At 41.8% G+C, this 17,240-nt stretch overlaps 1 protein-coding gene across 1 annotated transcript; it reads right to left on the bottom strand.

Moving 5' to 3' along the window:
• Window positions 1-370: 370 nt before the first annotated feature.
• LOC124277755 (ankyrin-1-like) lies at window positions 371-16,379 on the bottom strand. Its single transcript, XM_046713479.1, has 2 exons — window positions 16,273-16,379; window positions 371-2,557 (listed from the first exon to the last, which is right to left on the bottom strand). The coding sequence occupies exon 2, from the start codon at window positions 2,521-2,523 to the stop codon at window positions 514-516; it is 2,010 nt and encodes a 669-aa protein (XP_046569435.1). The 5' UTR covers window positions 2,524-2,557; window positions 16,273-16,379; the 3' UTR covers window positions 371-513.
• Window positions 16,380-17,240: the final 861 nt, after the last annotated feature.

The following is a 17,240-nucleotide window of genomic DNA, read 5'->3' as shown; positions in this document are numbered from 1 at the left end:
TGCAAGATATCGGGTAGAAAGTAAAGAGCAAATTCTTGTATATTTTTAATGGTGTGTTTAAAGCCATGTTTTCAAATCAATACAAAACACTGTCCTTTAAATATCATCCCTATTCATTTTTGCGCATTAACGAGCATATGCACCTTCTTGAATGTACACACACTGGTATCTTTGGACCACAAACATTCAGAGATCGTATACGCCCTCAGCCCACTGGTGATTAAGTGCTGTGAGTTTGGGTCATCTTACCTCTTTTGTGTGGAACATTGTTAATAAAATGAATCATTGGTTTGTCTGGTCCAGATTCGATCATACGCATGCGGCCAAGAGCTGCAGTATTGTGTGAGGCATTAAATAACAAACATACATACGAGTAATATATGTGGTTTTGATTTCAGTAATCAGGAGTCCACAAATGCTAATCTGTCTAAAAATATTGCATATATTTGCGAATAAATAACTTTCTAAAATGTGTCGAAGGCACATGTGCTATCCGTGCTGCACTAGCCATGCCTATATGCCTACAATGAGTTCAACAGCATCCTTAAAGTATTCGTTAGCCAGATCCGAAGCTAGTTTCTTATCGGCGTTTAAGGCACGTCGGTTAACTCCACTTTTCAGCAACATCTCAACAACTTCAAGATGGTGTACGCCATCAACCCGGGTATACTGAGGGAACCCGGATGTGAGCGGCAACTTGACTGCGTCTAATAATTCCAGGACTTCCTCTTTATACAGCGCCGGAAGTCGAATGTTGTTTTGGAGGTAGATAATGCCTCTCGAGGCAGCAATGTGCAAAGGGGTGTTTCCGAACTTATCAATAAGTCGAATGTCCTCGGATACTTTGAGAATGCTTTCGACGGCTTTTAGGTGGCCACTTCCGGTAGCAAGATGAATGCATGGTATTCCACAAGGCCCGACAATTGAAGAATTAGCACCATAGTACAGAAGTATCATCACAGTTTCAAAATGGCCCATATTTGCAGCTTCCTGAACGGCCGTATTTCCAGCAGCATTTAGAGCATTTATATCACATTTGGTTGTCAACAAAACTTTAACGACATCGTCAGAACCGTTGATGGCAGCTGCATGAAGTGCACTTTGACCTCCTCGATCCAACATGGCGGGATCAGCGCCATGTTCCAACAGAACATTCAAAGCGTTCACATTACCCGTCTGAGCAGCCAGAGTCAATGGGATTTTGTCAGCAAGCGGTGAATTCACATCACAACCCTCGCATAGAAGTCCCTTCAGCCGATCCATCTCCGCATCCAGCACACAGATGTGAATATCACACGACTTACGAGGATGGTGACGCCTGTAATCACAATCCAACGCCACATATTTTTTTACCTGCCAGCCAACAGGTAACGCATCAATCTTGTTAAGAAGATGCTGACCAAGGCACGCCCTAATTCGGCGCCTGCAGTGGCCTTGTAAGGAGCAAGGCTGATTTACATTGAAGTCCTGAAGCTGATCAAAGTCTTCCTGAAGAACTGGCGGATTCTCCAACATCGTCTCGATCACCTCGAATACGTTCCTGCCGCTTAGATCCGTAGAAGGGATCAGGGCTTGCAACAACCTCGCCCTCTGTTTCTGCACAAGTTCATTCACAGGTCGGGTTTTCATAACCAGTGTGAGCGGAAGTATGACCTTTCCACTTTGTTTGTCCTTGAACTTGGAGTTGGCGTCTGCGCCGTACAGGAGCAGGAATAGGGCCATCTCGTACTGTGGTCTGTTTGGTTGGATGGCGAGATGAAGCGGTGTCAGTCCGTCCTTGTCCTTTGCTTCAAGGTCACAGCCGTGGTCTGCCAGCAAGCATGCACCATAGAGTTCGTTCCGGTCGACGGCGACGTGCAATGCCGTCATCATGTGCTTGTTCACAATGTTGATGTCACAGCCATATGACAGCATCATCTTCATCAAGCCAATCATGTCCGTCATCTTACGTCTTCTGACTTCCAGTTGGTATTTAGACGGAATTGCCGCCATTAAGGGTGTGAACAGAGGGCAACTGTTGCTTTCATAAGTTTGCAGACTCTTGTCAGCTCCATTTTCAAGAAGCACTTTTGAAACTTTGACGCTCACGTTAGCGCAAGCGCGAAATAGAGGCGTCTCTCCACTGGAGTCTTGTTGGTTGATATCAGCACCCCTGTCGATCAGAAGCTGTGCCACCTGGTGGCGGTCATACCATCCCGTAGCACCAAGGGGAGTAACTCCCCTAATATCAGCACGGTTTATGTCCGCTCCTTTGTTAAGCAAGGCTACAGCGATTTCATACTTCCCATCTTTTGCAGCACAGAAAAGTGGCGTTCGTTCAAATTTATTCCCAGCATTAGGGTTGAAGGCCCGAGCGCCCATGATACGAACTGCTATGTTGAACCGCTCAGCTTCCAGCGCTTGGGTGAAGGCCGTTTCCCGGATGTAGGTGGCGTTAATGTCAGCGCCTCTCTCAACCAAGCCAACGACAGTATCCAGCTCGCCATTTTTGATAGCTTCATGAAGGCTGGATATCAGCGACATGTTTGTCTTCTTGTGTTGACTTGACCCGTCAAGCCTAAAACGAAAAATAAATAATATGACTATTCTTAAAATTAGAAATTCTGTTACATATAATGATTTATATTATAAACGGGTGAGGTAAAACGCACAGAGACCATTCCTTGAGCGTTAGACTGAGTGGGCGACATTATTTAAGCCACACCACAAGTCAGTATATAATGTGAAGAAGAACCCAATTCCAAACGTCTACTGCACTGATGGGAATCACGAATAGTGCTAACAAACCAATCATCATAAGGAACCTGGATCATAATTAAGTGGCTCCATGCATATCTATGAGACGTTGTTACGGCCTGCTTTAGTCTGTCGTACAGACCCTGAAGCAAATATATCCAAGAAAGCCCACGCAAGTCTAGAACATGTGGCAAGTCTACATTTCCTCAGCTTCAGGCCCACACCGCTGGCAGTAGGACCCAGAGGTGGTGGGGGCAGTAAATATTCCTGTCACACACAATTAACGCAGTAATTGGTGATAAGAACCTGTGTACATGTGAAATTCCAAGAAATTATCCCTCTGCAGATTTGTTTAGTCTCTGAAAATGAAGAAAGTCTCAGGGCTCGTTTTCATTATATATATATTTTTTTTTACTATGAACTTTTTTCAGTAAAATATGTTCATTTCAGAGAGTAGTTGTTAGTCTAGGCCTGCTTATACATGTGCGTTAAGCTAAACCCGAACTGTTTGAGTTCAAGGTTTGTATCTGAATGGCACATACTTCATGGATGTGATCACGTGTGCTTCACGTGACTGTCTCCTAGTTTGCTGTGTGGATAAATGAATTAAGAACGGATTCAATCGACCAGTACAGAACAAGCTCCATTAATGTCCATTCATGTGTCTCACACGCCCTCTAAATGTGTTGTAGTAATGTAATTTTACGTCATGTGGAACATTAAGTATATATTATGAATGCGTATGAAATCGTAACCACATTTTTGGCCGCAAATGCTTTGTACAAACCAGCGATGAGGTTTCCGCGAGAAACGTCCCTGTATTTTCAACGAACAGTAAGTGTGGGCTTTGACAGACCACTGTATGCTGGTGTCTGAGAAGATACACAACATGAACAAGTAGGTTTCCGTTTTACACAAACGTTCTAGATGCCTTTCCATTTGCTGAAGATCAGTTCTAACCCGGATCTCCATGGGTCTGCAGCAGCAGCTGGGTTAAGCCGCATGTAAACCCGCGTTCATTGCTGTGCTGTTGGCATAGCCCTGAACCAAAACAACGCAGATGTCTTTCTAAACCTACCCTGGTATATGTTGATCTCACAAGAGTCAGCTGATGAAAGTTCAAAATGGCGGCTCACCAGACGTGAGTTCATCCAAGGCTGGTTCGGATTATGTGTTTATCAGTATCAGTCAACAAGCCGATGTAATGTGCTCGACGTCGTTTATTGTAATCGCAGTGTGGATATTGCAATTTAATATCAGTAGTCATGTTTTTAGAGAAGTGTCCCGCATAACTAACCCAACTGAGTTCCTGTCGCCATTAGTAAGAGGAGCTTGTAAACTGAGATACCAGCAATCTGGTTCCCGGTCGCTCTTCCGGTCTGTCACTGCTTGTGCTCTTCCGGTCTGTCACTGCTTGTGCTCTTCCGGTCTAGAACATATATCTTTCCATTTTCTCCATGTTAATAGTAGGATTCTCTTGGGTATGGGAGACTGGGGACTTTCTTTCCTTAACAGACAGTTGGTACCAGTTTAAGTTGTCGGCCATGTTCCTTCATTTACATCTGCGTATTTTAAGGTCGAGGGTGTCCTAGACCAAGGATAATTAACGCCATCAAATGTAACGTAGGCACTGTTTTAGGCGTGGAGCAACAGCCTGTCATTCCGTACACAATGTGTCAAATATACAAATTCATACAGTATTAGGATTTTATAGCGTCCAATCTGATCATAAATACGATCCGAAATATATAATTAAAGCGGTCGATGTATGATAGGTATCAGTATTCTTATTTAATAAATTACACCAACTACCACTGTAACCCATAGCACTTTCCAGACACACATTCTCTGAATCAATACTTCAGTACTACGTATACATCTCGTAAAAAGGGCTAATAACAACCAGCTTGTAAATATTATTAAAACAAAGACGGTGATTCATTAATGCCTTCATATATATTATATTTTTGCTGTGAATGTACTGATATATTGTACTTGTTATGATTTACAAACGTTCTTCTTCTCCCATGTATATTCATTGTGTGCATGCATAACCTGAGTAAACTCTTGAGAGAGAGAGAGGCACTAGTTGTACAGAAGCACTTGCTAGTTGTACAGAAGAACTTGCTAGTTGTACAGAAGCACTTGCTAGTAGTACAGAAGTACTTGCTAGTTGTACAGAAGCACTTGCTAGTTGTACAGAAGCACTTGCTAGTTGTACAGAAGTACTAGTTGTTGTACAGAAGCACTTGCTAGTTGTACAGAAGCACTTGCTAGTTGTACAGAAGAACTTGCTAGTTGTACAGAAGTACTTGCTAGTTGTACAGAGGCACAAGTTGTACAGAAGAACTTACTAGTTGTACAGAAGCACTTGCTAGTTGTACAGAAGCACTTGCTAGTTGTACAGAAGCACTTCATGACTTGTACAGAAGCACTTGCTAGTTGTACAGAAGCACTTGCTAGTTGTACAGAAGCACTTGCTAGTTGTACAGAAGCACTTGCTAGTTGTAGAGCTACTTGTACAGAAGCACTTTGCTTGTACAGAAGTACTTGCTAGTTGTACAGAAGCACTTGCTAGTTGTACAGAAGCACTTGCTAGTTGTACAGAAGCACTTGCTAGTTGTACAGAAGCACTTGCTAGTTGTACAGAAGCACTTGCTAGTTTGTACAGAAGAGAGCACTTGCTAGTTGTACAGAAGCACTTTGCTAGTTGTACAGAAGTACTTGCTACTTGTACAGAAGCACTTGCTAGTTGTACAGAAGCACTTGCTACTTGTACAGAAGTACTTGCTAGTTGTACAGAAGTACTTGCTAGTTGTACAGAAGTACTTGCTAATTGTACAGAAGCACTAGTTGTACAGAAGCACTTGCTAGTTGTACAGAAGCACTTGCTAGTTGTACAGAAGTACTTGCTACTTGTACAGAAGCACTTGCTACTTGTACAGAAGCACTTGCTACTTGTACAGAAGTACTTGCTACTTGTACAGAAGTACTTTCTTGTACAGAGTCACTAGTTGTACAGAAGCACTTGCTAGTTGTACAGAAGTACTTGCTAGTTGTACAGAAGTACTTGCTACTTGTACAGAAGATCTTGCTAGTTGTACAGAAGTACTTGCTAGTTGTACAGAAGCACTTGCTAGTTGTACAGAAGTACTTGCTACTTGTACAGAAGATCTTGCTAGTTGTACAGAAGCACTTGCTAGTTGTACAGAAGCACTTGCTAGTTGTACAGAAGCACTTGCTACTTGTACAGAAGCACTTGCTAGTTGTACAGAAGCACTTGCTAGTTGTACAGAAGCACTTGCTAGTTGTACAGAAGAACTTGCTAGTTGTACAGAAGCACTTGCTAGTTGTACAGAAGCACTTGCTAGTTGTACAGAAGCACTTGCTAGTTGTACAGAAGCACTTGCTAGTTGTACAGAAGCACTTGCTACTTGTACAGAAGCACTTGCTAGTTGTACAGAAGCACTTGCTAGTTGTACAGAAGCACTTGCTAGTTGTACAGAAGCACTTGCTAGTTGTACAGAAGTACTTGCTAGTTGTACAGAAGTACTTGCTACTTGTACAGAAGCACTTGCTAGTTGTACAGAAGTACTTGCTAGTTGTACAGAAGCACTTGCTAGTTGTACAGAAGCACTTGCTAGTTGTACAGAAGCACTTGCTACTTGTACAGAAGCACTTGCTAGTTGTACAGAAGCACTTGCTAGTTGTACAGAAGTACTTGCTACTTGTACAGAAGCACTTGCTAGTTGTACAGAAGCACTTGCTACTTGTACAGAAGTACTTGCTAGTTGTACAGAAGTACTTGCTAGTTGTACAGAAGCACTTGCTAGTTGTACAGAAGTACTTGCTAGTTGTACAGAAGCACTTGCTAGTTGTACAGAAGCACTTGCTAGTTGTACAGAAGCACTTGCTAGTTGTACAGAAGCACTTGCTACTAGTTGTACAGAAGCACTTGCTAGTTGTACAGAAGACTTGCTAGTTGTACAGAAGTACTTGCTAGTTGTACAGAAGCACTTGCTAGTTGTACAGAAGCACTTGCTAGTTGTACAGAAGCACTTGCTAGTTGTACAGAAGCACTTGCTTGGCACAGTTGTACAGAAGCACTTGCTAGTTGTACAGAAGTACTTGCTAGTTGTACAGAAGTACTTGCTAGTTGTACAGAAGCACTTGCTAGTTGTACAGAAGTACTTGCTACTTGTACAGAAGCACTTGCTAGTTGTACAGAAGAACTTACTAGTTGTACAGAAGCACTTGCTAGTTGTACAGAAGCACTTGCTAGTTGTACAGAAGCACTTGCTAGTTGTACAGAAGCACTTGCTAGTTGTACAGAAGTACTTGCTAGTTGTACAGAAGTACTTGCTAGTTGTACAGAAGCACTTGCTACTTGTACAGAAGCACTTGCTAGTTGTACAGAAGCACTTGCTAGTTGTACAGAAGCACTTGCTAGTTGTACAGAAGCACTTGCTAGTTGTACAGAAGCACTTGCTAGTTGTACAGAAGTACTTGCTAGTTGTACAGAAGCACTTGCTAGTTGTACAGAAGCACTTGCTAGTTGTACAGAAGCACTTGCTAGTTGTACAGAAGCACTTGCTACTTGTACAGAAGCACTTGCTAGTTGTACAGAAGCACTTGCTAGTTGTACAGAAGCACTTGCTAGTTGTACAGAAGTACTTGCTAGTTGTACAGAAGCACTAGTTGTACAGAAGCACTTGCTAGTTGTACAGAAGTACTTGCTAGTTGTACAGAAGTACTTGCTACTTGTACAAAAGATCTTGCTAGTTGTACAGAAGTACTTGCTGTTGTACAGAAGAACTTGCTGCTAGTTGTACAGAAGTACTTTGTACAGAAGAACTTTGTACAGAAGCTTGCTAGTTGTACAGAAGCACTTGCTAGTTGTACAGAAGCACTTGCTAGTTGTACAGAAGCACTTGCTAGTTGTACAGAAGCACTTGCTAGTTGTACAGAAGCACTTACAGCTAGTTGTACAGAAGTACTTGCTAGTTGTACAGAAGCACTTGCTAGTTGTACAGAAGCACTTGCTAGTTGTACAGAAGCACTTGCTAGTTGTACAGAAGCACTTGCTAGTTGTACAGAAGCACTTGCTAGTTGTACAGAAGTTACTTGCTAGTTGTACAGAAGCACTTGCTAGTTGTACAGAAGTACTTGCTAGTTGTTGCTAGAAGCACTTGCTAGTACAGAAGCACTTGCTAGTTGTACAGAAGAACTTGCTAGTTGTACAGAAGCACTTGCTAGTTGTACAGAAGCACTTGCTAGTTGTACAGAAGCACTTGCTAGTTGTACAGAAGCACTTGCTAGTTGTACAGAAGCACTTGCTAGTTGTACAGAAGTACTTGCTAGTTGTACAGAGGCACTTCCTAGTTGTACAGAAGAACTTGCTACTTGTACAGAAACACTTGCTACTTGTACAGAAGTACTTGCTACTTGTACAGAAGAACTTGCTAGTTATACAGAAGAACTTGCTAGTTGTACAGAAGAACTTGCTAGTTGTACAGAAGTACTTGCTACTTGTACAGAAGCACTTCCTAGTTGTACAGAAGAACTTGCTAGTTGTACAGAGGCACTTGCTAGTTGTACAGAAGCACTTGCTAGTTGTACAGAAGCACTTGCTATTTGTATATGTACAGAAGCACTTGCTAGTTGTACAGAAGCACTTACTACTTGTACAGAAGTACTTGCTAGTTGTACAGAAGCACTCGCTAGTTGTACAGAAGTACTTGCTAGTTGTACAGAAGCACTTGCTAGTTGTTCAGAAGCACTTGCTAGTTTTACAGAAGAACTTGCTACTTGTACAGAAGTACTTGCTAGTTGTACAGAAGTACTTGCTAGTTGTACAGAAGTACTTGCTAGTTGTACAGAAGCACTTGCTGGTTGTACAGAAGAAATTGCTAGTTGTACAGAAGCACTTGCTAGTTGTACAGAAGCACATATGTGTTACACAGAATCATAAAAAGGAATTGAACAGGTGTTACCTTCTAGAGGAAGAGGTTCTGTTTCCTTGCCATGTCAGGTATGCCAGCATTCAATTATCTACATGGTGTTACATGTCTGAACAGAATCAACAGCTGGCGTCATAAAATGTCGCGGCTGGTGTACATTATATACTTTTCCATCAAAACGCGGTATGATTGCTAACCATGCACAGCGTGACATGACTTAAATAGGCTGTATCTGCTAACACAACTATAAAATACTGGAAAGGACACGATGTGCATTCGGATTTACTGGTCTCCTGTCTACACCAGCGCGCAAACACTGCTGCGCGAAACTACAGTGGAACCAGTTTACATTTTCAGCGTTTTGCATCACAAGTTCGCTGATAAATTTAAACTACAAGTCCTTAATTGTGTGGGGAGGTTGAGGTCTTCTAACAAAATAGAAATATGAAGGATTACGATTTTAAGAGACATCGAACATTTGAACTGCTTCCACACCTAAAGTCGATGTATCCAGCAGGCACCCATAGCACAGAACATCATCACGACACATACACATTAGGGCTGGGACGGGTAACCCGGGTACCCGGGACGGGTGGGTAATGAGTTGGACCCGGGTACCCGTCACGTTACCCGGACCCGCTTTGATCACGTGACTAATAAATGAAGACTTAATTGAATGTTTTTATAATTATTATATATATTTACAACGAGTTTGTTGTCTTATGTTTGAGATTGTGGACTAAACTAGCACAAGGTATCAACTAAGCATGTCACGTGTAACATAGGTTGCAAGTACTCCAAGTAGTTAATTGTTTACATGTAAAAGACTCAAGAACGCAGACGTCCGCCTAAAATACAGTCTGAACAAACCGCGAAGGTAGACCTATTGTTACCGAGTAGGCAACTCGGTTTCAAAACATTTACCAAACTGTACGATGCATTACTTTGGCCAGATATAACTTAAGGCATTTCAATCTATGGAACAGAGGACTATTCATCAATCAACGCAATGCAAAACAGTGCTGTGAGATTTTACCTAGGTCTAGGCTATTGAAGTCGAGGCTAATGAAGAAGTTATTGGTGACAAGGCATGGAACCCTGCAACTAAGTGTACGACAAGATATATGCTTGATTCGTTACTGGAGGAGAAAGATGGATATGGACCAAGAACGTATAGAGCCCTATGTTTTTAATTGGGAAAATAATCAAGCATGTGCACGGAACAGACACAAGCTTTGACACTCAGCTTTTTACCGGCGAATGAACACATTGGTAATCTCTTTAAACAACATCATCACTGTAAGAGACTGGCATTTGTAACTATCGTTACAAGCTTTGATCAAAAACAAGGGAAAATTGATCACACCTGGAGAACGCACAACGGGGATCGGGGAAAAACAACTCTTGCACTACAGAACACAGGCCCTCGTGTTTTTGCAAGGATTACAGATTTTTAAAATATTGCTTTTGAGATGACCCCCGTCTCGAAATGCTTCACAGTACAATACATGAGACTTGTTGCCTCAATATCGACATCCAGGTGCATCGACTTTTTGATGTTTGACACTTCTGATATAATTATTGTCTATTGTTTTTTAGCATTTTGTTCTCGCAAACCCGGAAAATATCAGCCATTATCACCAAATCGCTGTAGATTTGTTCACTTTAGGGAAACCTCAAGGGACCAACAGCGTCTACATCACTTGATTATCAAAATCCTGTCATGCAGTCAGCCTGCACATCCGGGTTACCTTGGCCGAGATATACAGGTGTGCTTACTTTATGACACGAATAATGCATTTTCTGCGCCTCATTCTGTCGCGGTCATGAGAGATTCATTGTTAGCATGTTTCTAACCCTGTCCGTATCAGTACCGAATACACTACCCATCATAACTGATTTCAGACACGAAATAATTTAGGCGTGTTCATTTTTCAAATAGTGCCCAGAGATATTTTAGATATATTCCTTGTATAGTTCATAAAATGAAATATCAAAAATATAATACCTCACATGTTTGGTTGCAAATCTAGGTAGAACTCGACCTTACATGTTTGGTTGCAAATCTAGGTAGAACTCGACCTTACATGTTTGGTTGCAAATCTAGGTAGAGCTCGGCCTTACATGTTTGGTTGCAAATCTAGGTAGAACTCGGCCTGTTTGGTTGCAAATCATGTTTGGTTGCAAATCTAGGTAGAACTCGGCCTTACATGTTTGGTTGCAAATCTAGGTAGAACTCGGCCTCTCATGTTTGGTTGCAAATCTAGGTAGAACTCGGCCTTACATGTTTGCAATTAGCAAAAATCTAGGTAGAGCTCGGCCTTACATGTTTGGTTGCAAATCTAGGTAGAACTCGGCCTTACATGTTTGGTTGCAAATCTAGGTAGAACTCGGCCTCTCATGTTTGGTTGCAAATCTAGGTAGAACTCGGCCTCTCATGTTTGGTTGCAAATCTAGGTAGAACTCGGCCTCACATGTTTGGTTATGTTTGGTTGCAAATCTAGGTTGCAAATCTAGAACTCGGCCTTACATGTTTGGTTGCAAATCTAGGTAGAACTCGACCTTACATGTTTGGTTGCAAATCTAGGTAGAACTCGGCCTCTCATGTTTGGTTGCAAATCTAGGTAGAGCTCGGCCTTACATGTTTGGTTGCAAATCTAGGTAGAACTCGGCCTTACATGTTTGGTTGCAAATCTAGGTAGAACTCGGCCTCTCATGTTTGGTTGCAAATCTAGGTAGAACTCGGCCTTACATGTTTGGTTGCAAATCTAGGTAGAACTCGGCCTTACATGTTTGGTTGCAAATCTAGGTAGAGCTCGGCCTCTCATGTTTGGTTACAAATCTAGGTAGAGCTCGGCCTCATGTTTGGTTGCAAATCTAGGTAGAACTCGGCCTCACATGTTTGGTTACAAATCTAGGTAGAACTCGGCCTTACATGTTTGGTTGCAAATCTAGGTAGAACTCGGCCTCACATGTTTGGTTGCAAATCTAGGTAGAACTCGGCCTTACATGTTTGGTTGCAAATCTAGGTAGAACTCGGCCTTACACTGATCGCCTCAAACGCTGTCATTTTTGATACTATAAACTTTTTAAAAACGATTATCTGTAATTTCCATATATATGAATATATTCTTATGAAAAACCGTACAATTGCTAGTATTTTAGTTTTAGCATATATGTAAATCAATATAGGATGCCGACAGCATGGTTTGTTCGGCTTCAGTAAGTATTTTATCTAAAACGACATGTAGTACGTACATGTTTACGTACATCCAGTAAAGCGATGTGCGTTAAGTAGCTACTAGCTTCTGTTTCATATGCTGGCCATGTCTGTCGATGAATGCCATGACCGAGGGCAAACCGGTTATCGATGTCTGTGTTGATGTGTGTGACAGTGTGTGGTACAGCGTGAACACTTGGTGTTAATAAAAGCAATTAGTTGGTCGATGAAGCGTGCACCATGACACATGTGACCCTTGTAAACGTAAGGTTAACCAAAGGTCACTTCTATTGTTGACTGTATTCGTAATATTGGACTTGATGAGCACCTGTAGGTTTACAGAACCCTTAAACACTCTACCGTCAGCTGTGTCAGAGTGAGTGAGTGAGTTTAGTTTTATGCCACTTTTAGCAATATTCCAGCAATATCACGGCGTGGGCGCCAAGAATGGGCTTCACACATTGTACTCATGTGGGGAATCGAACCGGGTCTTCAGCGTGACGAGCGAACACTTTAACCACTAGGCTACCCTACTGCCCCTTGTGTTAGAGACCGGAGTGTGTTTGGATGCGGGTATTTAGTGTCATTATGTTTAGCGTCGTACTCAGCAATATTCCGGCTGTATGATGGCTGTAATCGAGTGTGGACCAGACAATACAGTGACTGACATCGCGAGCTTCAGTCAGCGCTATTTGGATACGATGACATACATCAAGCAGGTCAGCAAGCCTGGCCACCCGATCCCGAACCTGATCTTCACAAGGAGCTGGTTTGTGTGTATGTTTGTACACGTGTGTGCGAGTGATTGCCTGCGTGCGACTCTGTGTCTGTGTGCGTGCGTGTGTATGTTTGACTGTGTGTGTGCAACTGATATGGTGTTGAGGTTCACTAGAAAATTCGTATCTGAATATTTGGAAATTACTCCCAAAAAACGGATTCAGCACAGATTGGTTTGAAATGACATGAACCCAACTACAGAATGCGAAAAACCCAAACTTGTACATAATTCAAAGAATAATTACATGTCATCAAAAAGAGCAGTGGTTTTAAGATTTAGGAGAAATTTGATTTGAGCACCAACAACAGCTGTCATGTTGTCTTACCCATTTATCCTGTTGTCTTACCCATTTATCCTGTTATTCAGTTGTTGGCACTACAAGCTTTGATGACAGCACACAAGCATGGGTTTCTAAGGTAACTCAGACCGAACCAGACAGTCAGAGGTTTCTGGGACGCCAAAGGGACGCAATTCTGCACAGCGAATTGCGGAGCCTCAAACGTTTATCCCACATGGGCTCCCTTTAAGAAAATATAACCTAGCCTATATAAATCTACAAGGTGTGCCGGAGCATAAACTGTTTGGTAGGGCATACAATGCTATCGATAAATACAATCTTGCCAAATGGCAAGAGGTTTCTGGGACGCCAAAGGGACGCAATTCTGCACAGCGAATTGCGGAGCCTCAAACGTTTATCCCACATGGGCTCCCTTTAAGAAAATATAACAATATAACCTAGCCTATATAAATCTACAAGGTGTGCCGGAGCTCACACCTTCATAAACTGTTTGGTAGGGCATACAATGCTATCGATAAATACAATCTTGCCAAATGGCAAGAGGTTTCTGGGACGCCAAAGGGACGCAATTCTGCACAGCGAATTGCGGAGCCTCAAACGTTTATCCCACATGGGCTCCCTTTAGAAAATATAACAATATAACCTAGCCTATATAAATCTACAAGGTGTGCCGGAGCTCACACCTTCATAAACTGTTTGGTAGGGCATACAATGCTATCGATAAATACAATCTTGCCAAATGAGAAGGCTGGCTGGTCAGTTCACTCATGTAAACAACATAGCCATACAATAGGTAGGGCATGGATGAAGCTTGACCTGAACCATCGTGCTGGGGTGTAAACAAACAAGTCATGCAATAAACATATATGACCTATTTGGGGAATAATGTGCTTATGTAATGGGGAAGAGCGAAAGAGGGGATCCCATGGATGTATTGGACTGAAGCTGGCGGCTAGTATCCTGGTATGGGTCGTGCCCAGGGGACCGTGTCCAATCGCCTGTTTGGGTGAATGTCCTTTCAAAACATCGCCACCTATTGGGATAATGCGCTGTTTTCATAAATATTTTGTTTGCATTGACCTTGACCTTGAAGTCAGTCAATAATATGCCAGAAACATCACTTAAAAGATGAAGGGCATCGTTTTATCGAAACTTGTATTCATATAGTTTGACACTCTCTTTTTCAATTTTCCTGCTATATATTTTCTTCTGACATATCAAACACTTCAATGAAAAGAAGGAACTTATGAACATTCTTTAAACAATAAAAACAATGTATTTGATATTCAACTGATTTCACATGCCATTTTCCTACGAACTGTCATGGTGGTCAGCTTGATGTTTACAAAACTGAATCTTGGATTGAAGGATCTTATGAACATTCTGAAGATTCAATGAATCTGAAGAGAAGATTTGCTATCATAAAGGTTGTATTGTCACTGCTACTATTGTTACTGGCATTTAGTGACTTCTTGTTGTTTCCTGTTTACGTGTTTGGGGTTAAACCGACAACCTCCAAACCGAGAGATATGAGGACGAATCAGGGATTCGAACCCATGATTGTAGGCCTGGCACGCCTAAGTGATGCAACTGTGCCCATCGAATTGCACTGACTTGGACAGCTATGTTGGGTCATGGCTTCATATGACTCATCACTGCATGTTTGAGAAAAACTGAATTGTCGAACTATCTCCAAAACACATCTCTTGTGAAGAAATGACCCAGTCATGCATGACACATACGTTCTTTCATCCACACCATCTGGTCCCACCACAAAGGTGTCAGTTCAATTACTACAACAGACGGGTCCACCTGTGAACCAACCGACTTAAAGTAAGCTTTGAAACACAATCTATTTGTCAAGTGTTATTTGAACATACGCATGTCAAACTCACGATAATCAACAGGCTGTGATTGTAGCAACCACAGAGAGTCCATGTTAGGTGAATATGATTATGTATTCGCCTTGGTTTTGTCAGACATAAAAGGGCCTCAAATATAATCTGAAATCCTACAACGTCCTCTTGTTCTGTCTACAATGTCTCCGATGCAGCTTGGGTAGTGTTTCCTTACGTTGTTGATGGTGAAACAAGGAACACCCCACAGATGGCATCCTCACTAGCTAACGTCTACTCAGTCAGGGGGTTACTTCCTTTGGTCGGTGTTCGACTTCGGACCAGAAGGTCCATGGTTCGAATCCCTGCACAGAACTCGGAATGTTCATGCCCGACCAATGCAGGTCCAGTTCAATTACAACGTGTGATAATCGACAGTATTGGCCGACGAAATGATTTAGGAAATGAGGAAAACTTTCAGAAAAGAGGTCAAACCTGTATATTTTCATCCACTAAATATTTCGGACATACAACTAAACTGTATCCAAGCCGTAACTGTTCCAAAAGGGCAGATTTATGCAGTTTGCAGAAACTATCTTTTCTAAAATCTGATTATAAGTAGGTCTAGACTCATGCTGATCTTGACAAAAGAAGTACATAGAAATAGTACAAACATTTGATATAAAGTTCATTTGGAGGTCACAGATATGCTTACAGTTTTTTTGTACAGAAAAGTCCTATTCTGGTCATATGCCTTTGAAAATCCCGAACCCAGAAACATGAATGAATAAGAGAGATGGAGAGACACCTAACCTGGTCTGGTGACGTTCTTTATGTCATTACAACACTGCATGTTTCCATTGGCAATACTAGTTCAATAAGATCCAGTGCCCAGAACGTGTATTCTGTTGTAAGGAATGAGGGATGTTATTTACGTTAACCAAGGGTAAACAAAGTTGAAAAACTCTTATAATCCCCAGTTTAAAGTGGGTTAAATCCACATCTTAAAAACCCCAAACATTCATACACTTTGATTCGTGCCCCACAATTCTATTGAATCTGTTCATAGAACATAATCATAGAATATAATAGAATATCTATACACTTCTAAACTTTAGCCTGTTGTGTATATGGTATAAATTCTACGATTTTGTTGTCAAATCCATAGAGAGGTATTATTAATATCGTCTTCGTCATATCAACAAGCTGACCCATTTAAACGCATTCAAGCGTAACATCCTTTCACAGAGAACTGCTTCCACACTCGTGACCTGAATATATTGAATGTAATCCTCTACTGCACCCAGCATCCAGATAGTACTGAACACAGTGGGTATACCAATATGCACAGAGGCACACACTGGTGATGTTCTTGAACACAAAGACTCGCACCTGTTGTAATAGAGTTCTGAGATGGCGAGTGGTGTATCGGTCTGTAAACGTACCTGTAGATGCCTGTTTCATCAGCACGCCCAGCCTCCTCTACAGCCTGCGACAACTGCCTCAGCTGGTGAACGTCCAGGTGTAGTCAACGTTCTGTATACCTGTTCCGCATGCGCGCGTCTTCTGTCGAGTTTGCTGCGCGTTGACGTTGTTGGCCTCGCTCTCTCTCACCTGTCGATGAACGTTCGGACGCGCTTCAGCTAGTCGATAATCAATTAGACAAGAGACAATAGGATAAGGAATGTCTCATCCCATTTCCGAGTAAATAAATGTTTCACTGCCTGTAAAATGAAAGATCGCTCAGTTTTCATTTAATGAATTGAAGTTAACAAACCAACATGACATACGTGAATATATTGAAATATGGCAGTGAGAACCTGCAGACTAACCTTTGTAATGGCATTCTTTAAAATGAAACAGATTTTGCTGTTAGATAAATGTCTACTTTCATGGTTTGTATTTCTTTCCCAAATGTGCAAACACTGAATACTGGGCGAATGAGGTTCTTGAACCTTCTTGTGACGTCATCCTACTGTTTGACGGTACTTTGCTGTCGTAGAATAACACCTCGATAATTTGTGGTCATTTCCTGGACTTCTAGAAGGCACCGCACGGAGAGTAGGTTTGGCATTGTGTTAAACGTCATTAGTCAGAGATTCGCTTTAAATTTCTTTTGAAAATAATCGGCACAACATACATGACAATGGTAACAGAAGGCAATGTTTGGAATGCTGTAAAGAAATGTATCTCAAATTGAACTGGCAACCTATTTCAGTGAGTTAAGCACAAGGCTACCGTGGTGCTGATACATTTAATGCTTTTAAAATTATATTCATTAAATACATGAACGTCAGCAATAAGCATATGACAACCAGAATCTGGAATTTCCAGGCCCTGATTTTTATAAGGTTGTTGATGTCCCCAGACTTTCCTTTCTGTTTATAGGCCTGATAAGATCTCTCCCCTCCAT

The sequence above is a fragment of the Haliotis rubra genome, unplaced genomic scaffold, assembly GCF_003918875.1.
Source record: "Haliotis rubra isolate DU_JTF1 unplaced genomic scaffold, ASM391887v1 Scf227, whole genome shotgun sequence".
NCBI lineage: Eukaryota > Metazoa > Mollusca > Gastropoda > Lepetellida > Haliotidae > Haliotis > Haliotis rubra.
This window is presented reverse-complemented; position numbering and strand designations above follow the sequence as displayed.

Coding starts and splice junctions, on each gene's coding strand:
- LOC124277755 (XM_046713479.1), bottom strand. CDS start 2,523: ATGTCGCTGATATCCAGCCTTCATGAAGCTATCAAAAATGGCGAGCTG.